The 18,669-nt window shown below is 42.7% G+C and overlaps 1 protein-coding gene across 2 annotated transcripts in view; it reads left to right on the forward strand.

Moving 5' to 3' along the window:
* Nucleotides 1-18,218, forward strand: part of TSPAN18 (tetraspanin 18) — a 182,614-nt gene extending 164,396 nt beyond the window's left edge. For both annotated transcript variants that reach the window (XM_088452633.1, XM_088452634.1), the window contains exons 7-10: nucleotides 871-966; nucleotides 2,050-2,220; nucleotides 2,598-2,681; nucleotides 14,387-18,218. In XM_088452633.1, coding sequence (XP_088308759.1) covers nucleotides 871-966; nucleotides 2,050-2,220; nucleotides 2,598-2,681; nucleotides 14,387-14,434 — 399 coding nt within the window. In that variant the 3' untranslated portion in view covers nucleotides 14,435-18,218. The remainder of the gene's footprint in view (nucleotides 1-870; nucleotides 967-2,049; nucleotides 2,221-2,597; nucleotides 2,682-14,386) is intronic.
* The last annotated feature ends 451 nt before the right edge of the window (nucleotides 18,219-18,669 follow it).

Raw genomic sequence — 18,669 nt, forward strand, 5'->3', positions numbered from 1 at the left:
TTCGACACCTATTCAATGGTGAAAAGTTATCGGTTTTGAAAATTCTTTGATAAAAAACGGTGATAAGTCTTTGAAATTGAATACGGTGTAAAACTAAAACCTGCGATAATGACGTCATAAGTGCGATATTAACGTAAAAACGATGTTATCGCTCCCATATTGAATACCCCTATCAAACCATAATGAAGGCAATGCGACCAGTGCTGCCACCTAGTGTGCAAGGCCAAATATGCAGGTGTATCCAGCGTAGTGGTCGCGTGCCCCAGCACTTCTCTCACCCCGTGTGCACAAAGCTGCCATCAGCCAGTGCTTTTGGCACTCAGGGCCTCATTTATGAGCGTGTTTTATCATTCAAAACAAGTGATAATGGTGCTCCAGCCAATCAGCTCCTGTCATCTGTTTGAAAAATGCCAGTTGGGAACTGATTATCATACGCAAAAAGTTTTATCACTCGTTGTGGATGCTAAAACACGTTCATAAATGTAGCCCCGAGCGTCTTGTCCTATATTGAACTCCCATTGGCTGTCAGCAAAAACTCATTCTAAGATAGAATAACCCATCGCATAAAGCAGGCTAGCAGCTTCAGGACTTACATTCGGTATATACCTGCGACAGGAAGGGCGTCTGCGCTGTATTACATCCTCTAGGACAGGGGTGGGCAATCAGAAGCCCTACAGCGGCTAAAAAAAAACCTTACACGTCCCAGAATGCACTGCCAGTTTTGCTATTTGGCTATGCTAAAACTGTTGCAAGGCATGCTGTGATGTGTAGTTCCACAGCAGTTGGAGGGCAGCTAATTGCTCTGAGGACTGGATGTATTTTGCGCTATACGGGGCTCACCGGTTCTCACTTCACCCGCGTTTTCCATAGCTTACCAGAGACGCTTTCACCAAGGAACTGAAGAGGCATTACCAGGGAAACAGTACGGACGTCTTCTCATCAACCTGGAATTCTGTTATGACTACGGTGAGTATAATTTATATTTTATTGTACAGCTATACTATATAATAAAGTTGTAATGGATGGGTCTATGCATATAAATTAGATTGGAGAAATGTACTCCTTGGGACTGTGTATGAGCTATAGAGACACAATTTAGTATTATTTTTAATTGTTTGTTCCGGCATTACGCAAAAGCTACGGGATGAATATGGATTGTGTTTTCGATATTATATAGCTTAGTTACCTTGAAATAATACATACCTCCGTTTCTTTCTATGTGACATCAGGGAGAGGAGCAATAAAGCAAAAACCAGATGCTTGACACTCTGTGCTTGCAATGTGCAGGCGCCTTAAGCCAAAAATGACTAGATGTATATAAATAACATTTTTTGGGGACAAATATACTTTTAGGGACTGTTTATGAACTATGGAGACTAAAATTTATTGGAATCTGCTCAGGCTCCTCAAGTCCAAAATGACTATATGATATAAATATATACACACACAATATAAACATATACTGCACACCCCAAAAGCAAACAGAGATATATATATATATATTTCACAGGAAAATCCAACTATATATAAAGCACAAACAGAGCAGCTTATCTTGACTCATGAAGTTGCAGTATACATGTCAATACAGTAGATGGCGCACAAAGACAAATTCTACATATCATAGAGTCGCTGCTCATGTTACTTGCAACCGTTCAGTGTTACTGTAGGTTAAGTGACATGCTCACGAGTTAGTAGCCCCAAGCATCTTTTTTTTGTTAATCCCTGAAGGAAAAACTGCAAATATTGTTTACTAAAACATTTTGTGATCAATGTCTACAATATACAGTACAGTATTAGATGCCACTACTGTCTTTGTGAAATTTGTTCCGCTGAGCAATGACCGGAATCCACGCAAGCGAAGCTGTGGGCAAACGCTAGTATAAAATAATAGCGGTAACAGAAATTTCGGCACTGCAATATGTCTGTGGCACTTATCAAATATCAATTCTGGTTACCAGACCAGACCATATCCCGCAATGGATCAGCAATGCTCCTATTCCTACAAGTACTTGCCACTTGAACCCACTCCTTGTAATCCCTCTCTTGTAGTTTGAATGCTGCGGCGTTAACGGACCGGAAGATTTTGGAGACGCCTTGCAATTTAGGACGCATGCACATGGTGTTGTTCCTGAGGCGTGCTGCAGGAGGAATGTTCTGCGCAGGGAGAAGGAGGTCCTCAGCCACGCTGAGTGCATGATGGGGATAGAGGTGAACAGACAGGTAAAGATTAACCCTACACACCCCAGGGGTATGCCAGCTGTGACCACAGACCTGGTGATGGGATGTCGCATGCTTTCCATAGACCTGCTGTGACTAATACCAGTTTCTCAGTCATACTATTGTAGGGAAATTATAACGTGCACTGGGATAAGAGCTAATAATACAGTTTGTCGATCTATTTACCTTCCCTTATAAGAATGTTTTGGCTTTGGTTGACTATTGTCAGATGTGAGCTGTAGTTTTTGTTATAAACCAGTTGGGGGCAGACCAGTACCATTGTCCTTTATATGGTCTCCCATCATATCAAGAGCCGCCGTGAGGGAAACCGACCAGCCGCAGACATCTACTGACCTATTTTATTTTCGGTCTCTTCCTAGGGGTGTTATGCCACAATACTCAATTCTTTGGAACCGTATGTGTATGTTGCAGGAGCATTGGCTATTGGTGTCCTGGCTGTGGAGGTGAGAAAATATACTTTGCATTAAATGGTTGCACTTGATAAATAACTGATGAAAGGTAGAAGCTGATTGGCCGGTACTTTATCTGTTTCCAAGGTTTGATACATCTCCCCATATAAGCCTCGCGTTCATGTATAAGTTTCCCCGACTGTCGCAGTCACGTCTATTTGAAATGTTCATTTCGTCCACAACGCTGTAGCACAGGCTTTTATTACATTTGGTTAAGATAAAAATAAATAACGACTCAAGCTGCACAGTCTGGTCTTCCTAGGATGCATAGTGTACCTGTATCGTAAACATGTTTAAAGATCTAGCACATTCTTTTTTTTTTTTGTGTGTAGATTCTGATAGGTCTGTATATAAACTGTACTGTGTTCATTATAGTCAAGTGTGTCAAACATTAGGGTTCATACAGTGCCGTACATCTGCAATGAGTTATGTTTTCCACTAGATGGCAACGCAGGCAGATGAAACGGTTATTTATATACACACACAATTATCTTTTTTTGTAAATTGGAATAAAACAAGTTGCCATTTTCAAGTATAGCTATTAATGCAGCTTGGCATCCTACTGCTTAAGAAATAATCCCCCAGACGCACATTAAATCAACAAAACAGTCTACTTGGAAGGCAGGGAAACAAAGCGGTTTCCCACTGAGATTTATCAATCAACTGTTTGCAGATCACTAAACAAAACCTGTGTGTGAATTTTTTAGAAATACATTTTAACTTTATTCACTTTTATTTTTAGATAATGCAATATACACACTTACATGTATATACAAACATGCATCATATACTACACACACAAATTATATACACACACAGCTGTATGCAAAAGTATACAAACCTCCCCATAAAAAGTAAACAAATTGACACTTACACAGATTGTCTCAGACCATATTATATTGTGAACCAGTATACCCTTAAAAGTAAATTTTCAAACTCCTATTCCTCAGCAAATTTAAAAAAAATAAAGCAATAATTCCAATGCTGCTTCTATAAATGTTTAACCACTGTGCTGTGGAAGCTCCAAGTTTATACAGATGAATGATATTTCCCCCAAAAATGGTCTTTCAAGTAGCCTCTACAGGTGAAGTGATACAAAAGGCCACCTTTTATGGATAAAATATCCCCTAATACAAAGAACATTGGTCATACTGTGAGTCAGAAGGAAAACTGTGAAGATATAGGGGGTCATTCAGACCCACTCGCGAGCGGCAGTACGCTCGCAAGTGGGTCGCTGTTCCCCACTGCGCATGCGCACGACGGAGGGAGCTCCGGCGAGCGAAGGACTTTCCATCGCTCCGGGTCTCGCACCAAAGGGGGCGTGCTGTCGATGTTGATTGACAGCACGCCCCCTTTGGTGGGCGTGCCTGCCAGACCGAGGCGTTCCTATGGGAACGCCTACCGTCTGAAGCCGGCCCCACTGACATCACTAGTGATGTCAGTGGGAGTGATTTTGGCTCTGATAGAGCCAAAATCACTCCTGGCCTTGCGGTTGAGAAACCCGACCACAGGGTTTCATTCGCAAGTCCGATGGTCGCGATGGTCAAGACCATCGCGACCATCTTGTTGGACGCTCGTATATGCTGTGGGTGGTGAGGTGGGCCCTGATTCAGAGCTGAGCACTCTGGTCAGAGCATCCGGCTCTGAATCAGGGCCATAGACCAAAGAGCACTCTTAGAAATGTAAAGATAAAAGTTATAGATACGCACAAGAAAGGAAAAGGTTAAAGGATAATATCCAAGTGCTTGGATATCCCAGTGAGCAGCGTTGTATCACTTCTGAGGGAATGGAAGCTGCATCATAGCCCCCCAGGCACTGTCTAGATCAGGCCTTCACTCCAATCTCAGCATCACTGCAAAAAGGAGACTTGTGAGGAAGCCACAGAGAGGCCACTATCACTGTGCAGGAGCTATGGAGCTCAGTGGCTGGCGTGTAAATGCACCAGTCATCCATATCAGGAGCTTTACATTCAACAGGTGGCTAGAAAAAAAAAACCACATTGAAGCATGGCTGGAGTTTGCCATCAGTGACTCCCCTGATATGCGGGATGAGGTTACGTGGTCAGATGAGACAAAAATTGAGCCTATTGCCCCAATTTTCTATGTGTGGTGCAAACCTAACACCGCCCACTCCTCAGCAAACACCATCCCAACAGTGATGTATGCAGGGGGCAAGATCTTGTTGTAGGGGATGCTTGTCCTCAGCAGGGACCAGGCGTCTTGTTAATATTGATTCACGGACGGATAGAACAAAATCCAAGGAGATACTGCAAGACGACTCGCGTCAGTCTGCTAGAAACCTAAAGCTTGGGAGAAGACTCACCTATCAGCAGGACAATGATCCCAAGCACAAGGTAACACTGTACAACAAAAAGGGGGAATGTCCCACAAAGACCAGGACTCAATCCAGAACTCAGGGCCTGATTCAGAGCCAGACGCTCATTGAATCAGGGAGTCCCTATATATATATTTTTTTTAAAAGACGGCCTCCTTGCTGCTCGCTAAGTTGTGGGTGACCACCCACAGCTTTAGCGAGCGGCCAGGCGATGGTCACAACCATCGAGGCTTGCAACGAGACCCTTGTGGTAGGGTCTTGTTCCCGCAAGCCCCAGTGAGCTTTTGGCTCTAATACAGCCGGAAGCTCACCACGGACATCACTCGTGATGTCAGTGGGTCCGTCCCCAAACGGCAGGCGTTCCTTCGGGAACGCCTCCATTTGCCAGCCACCCCCCCTGCCTGCCCCCAAAATGGGGCAAGCTGTCAATCAAAATGGACAGCTTCCCCATTTTGGTGCGAGACCCGGAGCGCCCGCCGCAGCCCGGGTCTCACGCATGCACAGTGGGGGACCATCGACCAGCTTGCGAGCGGGTCTGAATCAGGCCCTCAATCCAATGAAGAGTCTGTGGCACTATTTGAACATTGTGTAAAAAAAAAACTAAAAAAAACTCCAAATGGAATATACTTTAGCGCACAAGACCAGGTTTTACAGAGCAGCCAATGTGCATGTACAACAGAGGGTCACCTAGTCCTCCAGAAATAACACTGCTGTGTACAATGAAAGGGAAGTACTCACTTTATGGCACTTACACAGATAAATTCTCTTATAGATGTGTTGGGGAGACGAAAATCAGAGAGAGACATAATGTATAAAGTGTAATATTATTTATTATGTCAGAAATAAGGTGCAGAAGAATCGGAATATGTGTCTTTAGAGCCTGACCACCACTTTTGAAAAAGAATTCTCTCGAAACGCGTCAAGCGGACGCTTCGCTGTATTTATTCAACGTGGACCCCCAAAAAGCATCCACCCAAACAGGCAGACGGCTGTATTGGGAATGTTACCGGGACATCCCCTCACTTGCCGGACATGCCTTGTCATTCCTTCTATCTTGGACGAGACCCCCATGTTGTATTGGACCTAGGCTGCGATTCCCACTTGTCATGATCTTATGCGCATGTGAGGAAAAATGTATGGTTTTTGTGGTTTTATCAAAATAATTGGATATACTGCGCCTTTGTTCCTCCTCTATGTATTATACAGAGATTTCTGTGCATCCAGTTATTCCTTCTAAGGCAGACACAGACCCCAGTGATGCAGCTGAATTTCCACCACATTTAGTAAGGGAATGGCTATAGGGGTAGGGGATCTGTTCCCATCCCTCATCTTTCCTGAAAGGCATCTGGGCTCTGAAAACACAAATTCCGATTCTTCTATACAGTAAATGGCTGTGAACCTTATGACATGTTAAATAGTATTACACTATGGGCCATATTCAATTTGAGGAGAAAAGTCAGAGGTCGGACTTTTCGCCATCATCGCCGTATTCAATTAGAAATCTGCAAAAACGAGATCTGGTGGAAAGGGGAGTATCGAAAAGTCCTGTAACTTCTGGGTAAATCAGCCTATCCACCCCCTAGAAGATGGTCTGACATGGGGGATCACTATGGGTACCCCCAATTTGGCCTGCTGAAGGTAATTGGGGTTTTTAGCAGCAGCGGCAGGTGCATAAATGCGGCTTTGAAGAATAGCACTTAGGGGGTTTTGTTTTGGAAAAAATAACTTGTCCCATCAAATTTGGGGTACATGAAAATGGGTGTAAGCATATTTTTAAAGTCCCTAAAGTGATTTTTCAAAAATCCACCTGCCGCAACCACCCGCATTCTAGAAAACGCCTGCTGCATACTTGGGGACCCACCCTGACTCTATTTCACTAGTTTTTAAGTATGTTCCAACTTATTTTTTTTGCCCCCCAAAACAAAACCTCTTTTTTTTGGGGGTGTCCCAATTGAATTTTTTTTATTTTTTTTTTAATTTTGACACTGATGCCCCTACTTTTTTAAAGTCTGCACCCCCGAGACCCCTATTCTGCACTTTTTTTCACCACCTAAACAGTGTAAAAAAAAAAAACGGAGATAAGTTTTCACCAAAGACTTTTCACACCTGCGAAAAGTCTTTGAAATTGAATATGGGGATAAGTGAAGATGGCCTCATTGGCGCTAAATTATCGCCGATAACTGACTTTTTGCTCCAAATTGAATATGGCCCTATATATATTTTGTCTTTTGCTGATTTATGCATCTCCACCACCAATACCCCTATCAGGGGAAGTGCCCTAAAGTGAGGACGCCTTTCATACTATTTGAAAACTTCACAAGTGTCATCCAACAACCTGAGCTACCTTGAGAAAATCTCATTTGTCTCCAAATTTGCACACTTTTGCAGATATAACCCCAGAACTCTCGCAGACATTCTTTCTACAACGCAAATCAAATATTGATAGGGATGTTCTTCCCGTCACTATTACAAAAGTTCCCACACGTGTGTTGTTTTCACCCTTCTATCCAGTTCATCCCAAACCAGCTGGGTCACTTGTAAAGCTGCATACACACCTAAAGATTTTCTGTCCAACCATCCAACTAGCTAATTGTTTGGAATGAAAATCTGGTAAGGTATGGGAGTAACTGATGATCAGCAATTTGCTCCTAAATGCCAGAAAACAGATGAAAATGGCGTCAGACAAGTTTGTTAAATGTTTGATCTAAACAATTTGTTCAAACAACAGTTTTTGTCCATTTTCCAGAGTTTGGGAGCAAATTGCTGATTGTCATTTGTTTTCATCCCTTACCAGATTTTCATTCCACCCAATCAACTAGTTGGATGGTTGGACAGAAAATCTTTAGGTGTGTACGCAGCTTCAGTCTGGAGACTATGAGGGGTATTCAATATGAAACGTTAACTTCACTGTCGAAGTTAATGTTTCATATCGGAGTTTTTTCCTGCGTTAAAGTCTGGTGCGCGCTCCCGCTTATCCCCGTATTCAATATAAAATTAACGAAAACGGGAAACTCCAAAGTTGGATTTGCGTACAGTTACGAATTTTTCCTTAAAATAATTGTAAGACCCCCCTAAAGTTGTAAAAACATGGGGGATCACTATGGGTACCCCCGTTTTAGCCTTTAATTGAAAGTCGGGGATTTAAATAGCCGCAGCAGGTGTTTTTATCCCGACATTGAAGAAGTGATGCAGAAGAGCATTTAAAAAAATAACCTAAGTGGTCCCATCAAATTTGGGGTACATGAAAATGGATACTAGCATATTTTGGTGTCCCTAAAGTAAGTTTTTAAAAATTCTGCATTTGTGCACCTGCCGCTATAAATCTATTCTAGAAAACACGTGCCGCATACTTGCAGAATAGCCCTGAACCTATTTCCCTATCGTTTAACAATTTTTCCCCATTTTTTTTTCACCCCAATTTTTAAATTTTTTGGGGTGTTCCTATTTCTTTTTTTAACTTTTTTGACAGTTCTTTTTTAAATGTCATTCCCAGGGGTGCAGGCTATTTTTTTTAAGCCTGCACCCCTAAACCCCAATTCTGCACTTTTTTTCGACACCTATTCAATGGTGAAAAGTTATCCCCGTTTTTTATCAAAGACTTTTCAAAACTGCGATAAGTCTTTGAAATTGAATACGGTGTAAAAGTAAAACCTGCGATAATGACATCATACCTCCGATATTAACGCAAAAACGATGTTATCGCTCCCATATTGAATACCCCTGTATGTGACCATTCCATGGTTTGTAGCCTACCACCTTGTTCTTTTCCTGGAAGGTAGCGCTGACATAGCCTGGAGCTCTTTTGCTAGATCCCAAGTTGGTGACTTGTAGAGTGACTGGCGCCCTAAGCCAAAAGATTTGGGATCTAATACTATCTGGCCAACTCAGAGTTGGTTAACGGTTTATCCCAAGAAAATGCCCCTAAACTCCAGGCTATGTCAGCTCAACGTTACAGGAAAAGAACAAGACGTTGGGCTTTAGATCATGGGATGGCTGCACAGTCTCCATACTTAAGGTGTGTATACAACTACACAATATATCAGCAGCCTGTGCAGAACAAACTGCCCAATTCGTGACATTTACATTTACATGCGCCCACCCAGTTGAGCGGTTAATCGCCGCCGGCCTGTGCAGGAAGTGTATGCAAATATACTGGGCATCGGCTGTGCAGTACAGTGCTATATGTCAGTGAGCGACTTCGTACAGAGTCATATCGCTGGTACACACAGGTCCATACACACAATATATATATCGTCTGTACAAGTGAACGGCCGCAATGTCAGCCAGTGTGTACTCAGCGTTACGCCTTATCAGGCTGGTCTAGGGTGAGCTGGGCAGAAGGGTGAAAGCGAAGCTTCCTACAAGGGGCAACACCTTTGTGCAACTTCTGCAAAAGTGCTGGGAAGAACGTCCCGAATAATATGTCATTTACATTGTAGAATGCCACAAGTCTGCTTAGCTCTTATATGTACTAAAGGCGCTACTTTATCACTCAGACGTATACATTACATTTTTATCTGCTGTTTTTGATTTAAGCTCAGAGTACATAGAGACATTACACTGTGTAAATGACAATAAAAACTGGAAAAATGGGGGAATACTAAAACTTTTGACTGGTAGTGTACATACACACGTGCGTTTATACATACACAAATGTACATAGAGATTCAAGTATATATAACTAAAGGAAAGGGAATAGGAAGTCCGCACAAGGAGTGATACAGATGTGTCCACATACATTTAGCCTCCTTGTATGTGAAACAGCCCTTTAAAATGCGTTTCATTCACAAAGTGATGCAAAAAGGATGCACAGGCTGCTTCTGCTGATTATAAGGACATGTATCATGCCGATATTCTATGTGTGACTGCGGGTGTAACACTGTAATGTAGCACGCCTATATTCTGTGTGTGACTGCGGGTGTAACACTGTAATGTAGCACGTCTATATTCTATGTGTGACTGCGGGTGTAACACTGTAATGTAGCACGCCGATATTCTGTGTGACTGCGGGTGTAACACTAATGTAGCACGCCTATATTCTATGTGTGACTGCGGCTGTAACACTGTAATGTAGCACGCCTATATTCTATGTGTGACTGCGGGTGTAACACTATAATGTAGCACGCCTATATTCTATGTGTGACTGCGGGTGTAACACTAATGTAGCACGCCTATATTCTATGTGTGACTGCGGGTGTAACACTGTAATGTATCATGCCTATATTCTATCTGTGACTGCGGGTGTAACACTGTAATGTATCATGCCTATATTCTATCTGTGACTGCGGGTGTAACACTGTAATGTATCATGCCTATATTCTATGTGTGACTGCGGGTGTAACACTAATGTAGCACGCCTATATTCCATGTGTGACTGCGGGTGTAACACGCCTATATTCTATGTGTGACTGCGGGTGTAACACTGTAATGTAGCACGCCTATATTCTATGTGTGACTGCGGGTGTAACACTGTAATGTAGCACGCCTATATTCTATGTGTGACTGCGGGTGTAACACTGTAATGTAGCACGTCTATATTCTATGTGTGACTGCGGGTGTAACACTGTAATGTAGCACGTCTATATTCTATGTGTGACTGCGGGTGTAACACAGTAATGTATCATGCCTATATTCTATGTGTGACTGCGGGTGTAACACTGTAATGTAGCACGTCTATATTCTATGTGTGACTGCGGGTGTAACACTGTAATGTAGCACGTCTATATTCTATGTGTGACTGCGGGTGTAACACTGTAATGTATCATGCCTATATTCTATGTGTGACTGCGGGTGTAACACTGTAATGTAGCACGTCTATATTCTATGTGTGACTGCGGGTGTAACACTGTAATGTAGCACGTCTATATTCTATGTGTGACTGCGGGTGTAACAGTAATGTATCATGCCTATATTCTATGTGTGACTGCGGGTGTAACACTAATGTAGCACGCCTATATTCTATGTGTGACTGCGGGTGTAACACTGTAATGTAGCACGTCTATATTCTATGTGTGACTGCGGGTGTAACACTGTAATGTATCATGCCTATATTCTATGTGTGACTGCGGGTGTAACACTGTAATGTAGCACGCCTATATTCTATGTGTGACTGCGGCTGTATCTGCTTATGTTACGTTATAGTGTCAGCGCCTGTAATGTAGCGTTTCTCATGCAGATACACCCGCAGTCACACAAAGACTATAGGCATGCTACATTACAGCGTTACAGCCGCTGACACTATAACGTAGCTTAATGCATGCAGATACACCCGCAGTCTCACATAGAATATAGGCATGCTACATTAGTGTTACAGGCGCTGACACTATAACGTAGTATAATGTATGCAGATACACCCGCAGTCACACATAGAATATAGGCATGCTACATTACAGCGTTACAGGCGCTGACACTATAACGTAGTATAATGTATGCAGATACACCCGCAGTCACACATAGAATATAGGCATGCTACATTACAGCGTTACACCCGCAGTCACACACAGAATATAGGCATGCTACATTAGTGTTACAGGCGCTGACACTATAACGTAGTATAATGTATGCAGATACACCCGCAGTCACACATAGAATATAGGCATGCTACATTACAGCGTTACAGGCGCTGACATTATAACGTAGTATAATGTATGCAGGTACACCCGCAGTCACACACAGAATATAGGCATGCTACATTACAGCGTTACACCCGCAGTCACACACAGAATATAGGCATGCTACATTAGTGTTACACCCGCAGTCACACACACAGAATATAGGCATGCTACATTAGTGTTACAGGCGCTGACACTATAACATAGTATAATGTATGCAGATACACCCGCAGTCACACACAGAATATAGGCATGCTACATTACAGCGTTAAAGGCGCTGACACTATAACGTAGTATAATGTATGCAGATACACCCGCAGTCACACACAGAATATAGGCGTGCTACATTACAGCGTTACAGGCGCTGACACTATAACGTAGTATAATGTATGCAGATACACCCGCAGTCACACACAGAATATAGGCATGCAGCATATTATAATCAGCAGAAGCAGCTTGTGCATCCCATTCGCATCGCTTAGCGCATTTTAAGAGAAAGAGTCACTTGTAAAACGCCCAGCGCTCATGCGTTGTGTAGCGCAAAGGAGGATAGATGTATGTGGACACATCTGTACACAATATAAGAGTATTTATTATTCACAAAACCCCATAGTTAAACAATTTCCATATTGCTTTTTATTTTCTTTTGGTTAACTGTTAAAAGACAAGTTTTATTGGCAGCTAAGAGTTAAGTTATCTCCAAATTCCCTAAACTGGAAGAAAAATGACCCAAATGAGTATTAGGAGAATAAGAAGCCATCTATATTGCTGACCTGTATCTAGAACATAATCAGTACAGAGACAATTGTGATACTTAGGTCGGTTCCAATTAGCCCTGAATATTCGTGCGAATGAATCCCCGCGATCAACAAAAAAACAGGGATTTTTCGCTGTTCTCCCTATTTTTTACCAATTTTTTTTTTCACCCTATCCTATTATTTCGAACAAAATGATAGGATATATATCACTAAAACATATAGGATCCGCCATAAGCTTGCAGACCTGTGTGTTTTTCGCCTTTTTTGGGGGTGAAAAAAAAAAAAAAGGCACTTAGCGTGGATTATTTTCAGGTCCCATCGGGTCTTGAAAAATATCCACGGTAAGTGCCGGTGTCGGGCGGCACTTCGGGACTAATAGAATAGCTCCGCCGCGATCAATTAGTAGCGCTGCTAATTGGATACCCCCTTAAGGGCAGATGTACTAAGTTCTGTAAAGTGATAAACTGGAGAGTGATAAACCACCAACCAATCAGCTCCTAACTGTCATTTTTCAAAATAGCCTGTAACATGACAGTTAGGAGCTGAGTGGCTAGTAGTTTATCACTTTCCACGTCATCACTTTTCAGAGCTTAGTACATCTCCCCCTAGACTGTAACCGCTATTATGCACGGAGGAGAAACGTGGATGGTTTGGTATAGCTCAGCCAATGTATTGGAGTAAGCTTGTAATGGCAGTTCTGGTCCGATTGGGGAATTATAACTTACTTTAATGCTGGGTCCATATCGGAGTACATACACACTTACCTATCCGCCACCCAACATGCCTGGTCACAGGAACCGGAAGTGGCGTCATTGTCCACGGTTCTTGCGGCTAGTGTACAGGCAGTCGGCACCAGATGCACCAATATACCGTATCTGCATGATATATCGCCATCGGCTGTGGAATTCCGTCCATCTCAAATGCGAATACTGAAGGAGGTGTCTGTAGGAAACAATCACCTCCTTGTTGAGACAGATTGCAGCCTGGGTCTCACCATCGGTCACAATGGTTGCCCCTATGCCTAGGCTGTGATAGCAGAAGCTTACTGCAGCCTGACCGGGTCCTGGCAGCTTATGAAGCCAGGAAATCTGCAGACCCTGATCTCGTCCCTTCCGGAAAACGGTGGCAACATGCCCCGATTTCCAGCAATGGTGGCAAATACACAGATGCCTATTCACGCTACATACATATGTGCAGCGTGCAAAAAACTTTCACCCTGTGCGTCCCCATTCGGAGCTCTCTGGGCGTTATTATATAAAGGAGCCTACACTGTAGACGTTGTGCTCACGATGCGATATTATGAGCGATTTCCCTTGAACTCTCCCCGGCTCTCCAGGACACGATATGGTGCTAAAAAGTGTCCAATCTGACTTAAGGTCTATCTGCACCAAATAGTGTATGAGATTAGCAGATCTTGGGCGCAGTAGGCAAGATCTAAAGATGCGATGTACGACCGGCGGGTACGCGCATCGTGAGTGGACACTCACGATTTGGACCTGTGTGACACGATTTGTCATGCTGATGCATCGAAATCGGGCGACTCGTGTGAAACATCGTCTAGTGTGTACGCACCTTAACATTTACAGCACCTACCATCACTAATCCTCCTCTTGTAGTAGGTGCAAGATATTACACAGTATTGAGCAAAGTTCTGTCATGTCAATCAAAGTATGGCCCCCTCCCCCCAACCACATCTTATACAGCATGTTCCGCACCATGGAGGGGAAGGGGCTTAATCAAAGGGTCTAGTAAGAACATGAAGCCGCACACTGAGCATCTAAGTGCAGTCACAATGACACACTCCGCTGGCGGGTAGTATGCTCACATTAGTTACACAGCATAAACTGTAATAGCCTATGGAAGTCCCCAGGAAGCAGACTCATTGTGTGACTGCTCCAGTCTATGCTGTACCTTGTGTGTGATTAAGCACGCACGCTTGTACACAGGCAATAACGCACTGCGGCTTCCTAACCTCCTTTCTGTTTCCCATTTACAGCTCTTCGCAATGATATTCGCTATGTGTCTGTTCAGAGGCATCCAGTAAGAAGAATCCCCAGCAACATGCTGCGTGCCAAATCGTGAGGGTCTCCCAAATCCCCCTCCCCCACAAGAATGTCTTCTTGTTAAAGCCTCCACTGCCAGAAAGCCTTGCACTACTTTTGGGGCCACGGCCAGCGTGTGACTATGAACGCACAATCTGACAAAAGGACCCCCCCCAAGCGAGACCCCTTCCACCCCACATTGGGGGCGAGACAACACTGGACCTGAATAGCCTTGGAAAGTATCATCTGAACAAACCATGATTAGCTCCACAAATCACAATTGTATATAGAGTTGGTCAGGACAGGAGATCCAGAACCCTAAGTTCACAGGTTTGTCCTATACCAGACGCAGGTGTCCCAGCCTCATATAACGCACTACTCCCAGCTCTGTATTAGCTCTGAAATAGAACAATATAAACTTTCTTTGTCATAAGAGTTTCCCAGGTATTGCCCCCAGACAAGCTGTAAATGCCAGACACATTTAAAAGTCACATAGAACACAATTTCCTATTAGAAACCCATTCTGCCAAGTGCGACCAGCGACAATAGCGTTACAGAAACATTGCACACTGTAATGTGCGATACGCGGACCAACGCATTACTGAGCAGTGTGAAAATGGCGTCGCCTTGGCTGAACAAGAAAAAAGCGCAGTAATGATTTGTAACATCAGCCTAATTTATTTTCCTATCAGAATTGTTATTAGTGTATAGGTCATTTTATACAGGTGAGATATTACACAACATGCTGGAGAATGCAAAACCACCAACGTCTAATACATTTACTTTGAAGGGTTGTATGTAATGACCATTGTTGCCGCATTGCGGGAGCACCCACTGTAGACCATGCCAGGCTGCTTTATGTAGGCGTGGGTGATACCAATGCACTCCCTATGCCCGTGTAAGGAGACCTCTCCTAATTACAGGAACACGGTTTGGCCACTCATAATGACAATCAGTAAGATCTAAAGCTATATAGTATTCCCAACACAGACACTGAGGTTGGAAGCGTCAGCGTGCACAATCATGAGACCCTAATATGTCCTCGCTACACGACGTGGCCGGTTACTGCCAAATATACAGTGTTACAGGTTATTACCCAACAGCTCACGCCAGATAGGGGTCTGTGCGGAAAGTGACGTGCACAATGCAGCTGGAATTAGAGTGCAAACTGCTCAAAGAACGTGTTGAAACTGTGATTACTGTCCCTTTAAGACAAACCTTGTGAAGACCACTGACGGCGTGACCGACAATGTGAGCTGTAAATACATGCGTGTGACTAAGTTTTAGTTTGTCATTTTCTGCATATGTGTAATGTATAGAAGTGTACAAGTGCATTCTTTCCTATTAATTTATGCTCATTTTTATATTTGCTGCGGCTTTTTTTTTTTTTTTTTAATCCATTATTACTTTGGGCAACTTTGCACTAAACTATATAAAACACTTTATTCGTTTAAAAGAAAAAAAAAAAAAAAATCTCAGCGCCACCTTTTGGTAGATCGGCAGAACTACACTGTATGACACGCTCACTAAAGAGCACGTTAAGTCAGTATTCACCCTACTATACATAGATAGTTATATATAAGTGTTGGTTATTGCCAAGCTGAGTAATATACCTAGTTGAGGGGGTTTATACATAACTAAATAGGCCCACTGTAAAGTCTTATTCCTCTGCAGCCATTTACAAAAAGGTACAGGGATGGTGCCTCTACCTAAGCCAGTTCCTGGTGACAGACTCTGCATTTCTGAAGAGCAAGTCTCCAAACCTGGGATTGGTTAAGTATACGAGGCCTGAGAGGTCACAGCTGCTCTTCAGTGACTGCCTTTCCACCCTGTATCAAATCCCACCAGGACAGTCCTGAAGTTGAGGGAATAGTCCTAGCAGCCTGCAATGTGGCAGTGAGGTAATACTTTCATTTTCAAGTGGAATATAACATTATGCCATCATGGGTCATATGTAAAAACATCACATTTAAAGGTTGGACTTCAGCTGTATTTAAAAGGGAAGCTTCTTTCATTCCCACTTTCCCCTAGCAGTTGCATCTTTTTAAACTACTAGCTTGTCAGGTGAATCTGTCTCCCTCCTAGCATTGTCCTGCTGATAACTAATTGTTGTCATCCATTTTCACTTCTCACACAGGCAGTGTCAGTCAGTATGGACATGTACACACACATATTCTACGCTCTAGTAATAGCTATTTGAAATGTTCCCATTTTATCTTCATTTAGAAGAAAAAAATTTACACTGTGCCTTTTAGTTATATCTGGTTCTACAAAACACCAGCTATTTATGATCTTAGTGCGGGATACGTCACTAAGATCAACCCTGCGTGTGTCACCAGGATTTTATATCCGTATCCGGGATGGTTATATGAAATCTCCAGCAAAGCGACAATGCGGCAGCAATTGTATAAGGGACAATGGACACACCACAGCTGTACCAGGGCTTGCCCCCAGTCTGTTCATGGCACTAGTTTGTGTCCACTGCCCGTCCGGTCTGTGCATACTGTTGTGGTATTCTTAATAGGGATCAAGGTTCCCTAAAACTAGAGGCATTAACACTTGTACAAAGTCTAAAAGGTGCATACATACACAACTAGTTTGTTACCAACGATTTTATGAACGATTTTCTGTCAGATTTTTTTTTTAAAGTGTTATGGTGCATACACACGGTCAGATTTTATCAGATTTGAACGATAATTTTAAAAATCGTTCAAATCTGATGAAAAAAATCATTCATGTGTACAAGCATGAACGATGACGTTTGTTAGAGAACGATATCTGACATGTTTGCAGTCAGATTTCGTTCTTTTTCTTCAGATATCGTTCAAATCGTTGAGTAAATCGTTAGCAAAATCGTTCAAAAGAAAAAATCGTTCATACGATATAGTTCAAAAGATAAATCTGACCGTGTGTATGCTCCATTATGAACGATTTTTCGAACTACAAACGATTTTTGTAACTTCCCTTAATGAAAATCGTTCAGTTGGTCAGTCAGAATGAACTACAAACGGGAACGCGCATGAACGATAATCGTTCATCGTTATAACTCAGAAACTGAACGATTTTTTCAACGATTGAACGATAACGACGTCATTATAGTTAAATTGTTAAAAAAATCGTTGTGTGTGTGTGTACCTTTACTGTGTAATAAAATAGACGGTGACAATGAGAGCACTACAAAAGCCGCACTTCTACAACTCTCCATAAAGGGGTCCCTTTTGCGAACGCTTTTTTTTTAAAGTGTCTTTGGGGTAAAACATGGAGACAAATAGACCCGCCGCTTGCATTCTTATTAACCCAGCAGATCTGATCTTGTATTCAACAAAATGAGACTGTAATGGGAGAAAAACAAAAATAAACCTCAAGCTGCCTTTTGTGCTCAGATTTATGAACAGCGTGTATAAATGTAAATAGCGTTCTCTTGCGTTCAGCGTTTGCGCTACATGGTAGCCAAGAAAAAAACCTGTTACCCAGTACCTATGTTCTGCTCAATCCCAGAGGGAGCTGCAAATAACTAACAGCAAGTGTCCTGCAGCGCCCCCAGGAGGTGGTTACAATCACTGCACATAGACACCAGGGAGGGGAACGTGCAGACGCTGAAAACTTAACATTTTTGTAACTTTTGTTTATATTAAATAGTAAAAGCTACTTTGTCCTGTGGAAGCTTGCTATTTTCTGTTTTATTTTCTATGAACAGAATGTGTTTTTTATGAGGAGGAGGAGGGTAGGAAAACCGGGCGCTAATACTTATTTCTGTACAATGGTAACAAAAAAATAAAATCAATTGTGAAAGTAAATTCATTTAACTGTGGTTTCTGACTCCACTCACTAACTTGTGACAACTGGGGATACAGATATACAAATATATATATATATATATATATATAAGGAATGACACAGACTCTTGGCGAGAAAGTATAGTATAAATATACGTAAAGCTGGGTACATACTATGAGATTCTCAGCCTGACACGGCTATTCCCGTCAGGACTGATAATGATGTAGTGTGAACGCAACACCAGGGTCCGACGGTCGGTCTAAAACCTGCCAGATCGGCTCCCGATATAGCGAGTGCTGCGCACGTTATGTCGATCCCGTTGTTTTGATATTCGGAATGTGCAGTGCGTACGGAACCTCGGCCCCATGTCTGACATCTATACATAGACACTATATCGGCGAGACTGTTCGGAATCGAAAGGATCATTTGGAACTAAGGGGGAGATGTATCAAAGCTTGGA

Source organism: Taudactylus pleione, unplaced genomic scaffold (genome assembly GCF_031769625.1).
Source record: "Taudactylus pleione unplaced genomic scaffold, aTauple2 ptg000555l, whole genome shotgun sequence".
NCBI lineage: Eukaryota > Metazoa > Chordata > Amphibia > Anura > Myobatrachidae > Taudactylus > Taudactylus pleione.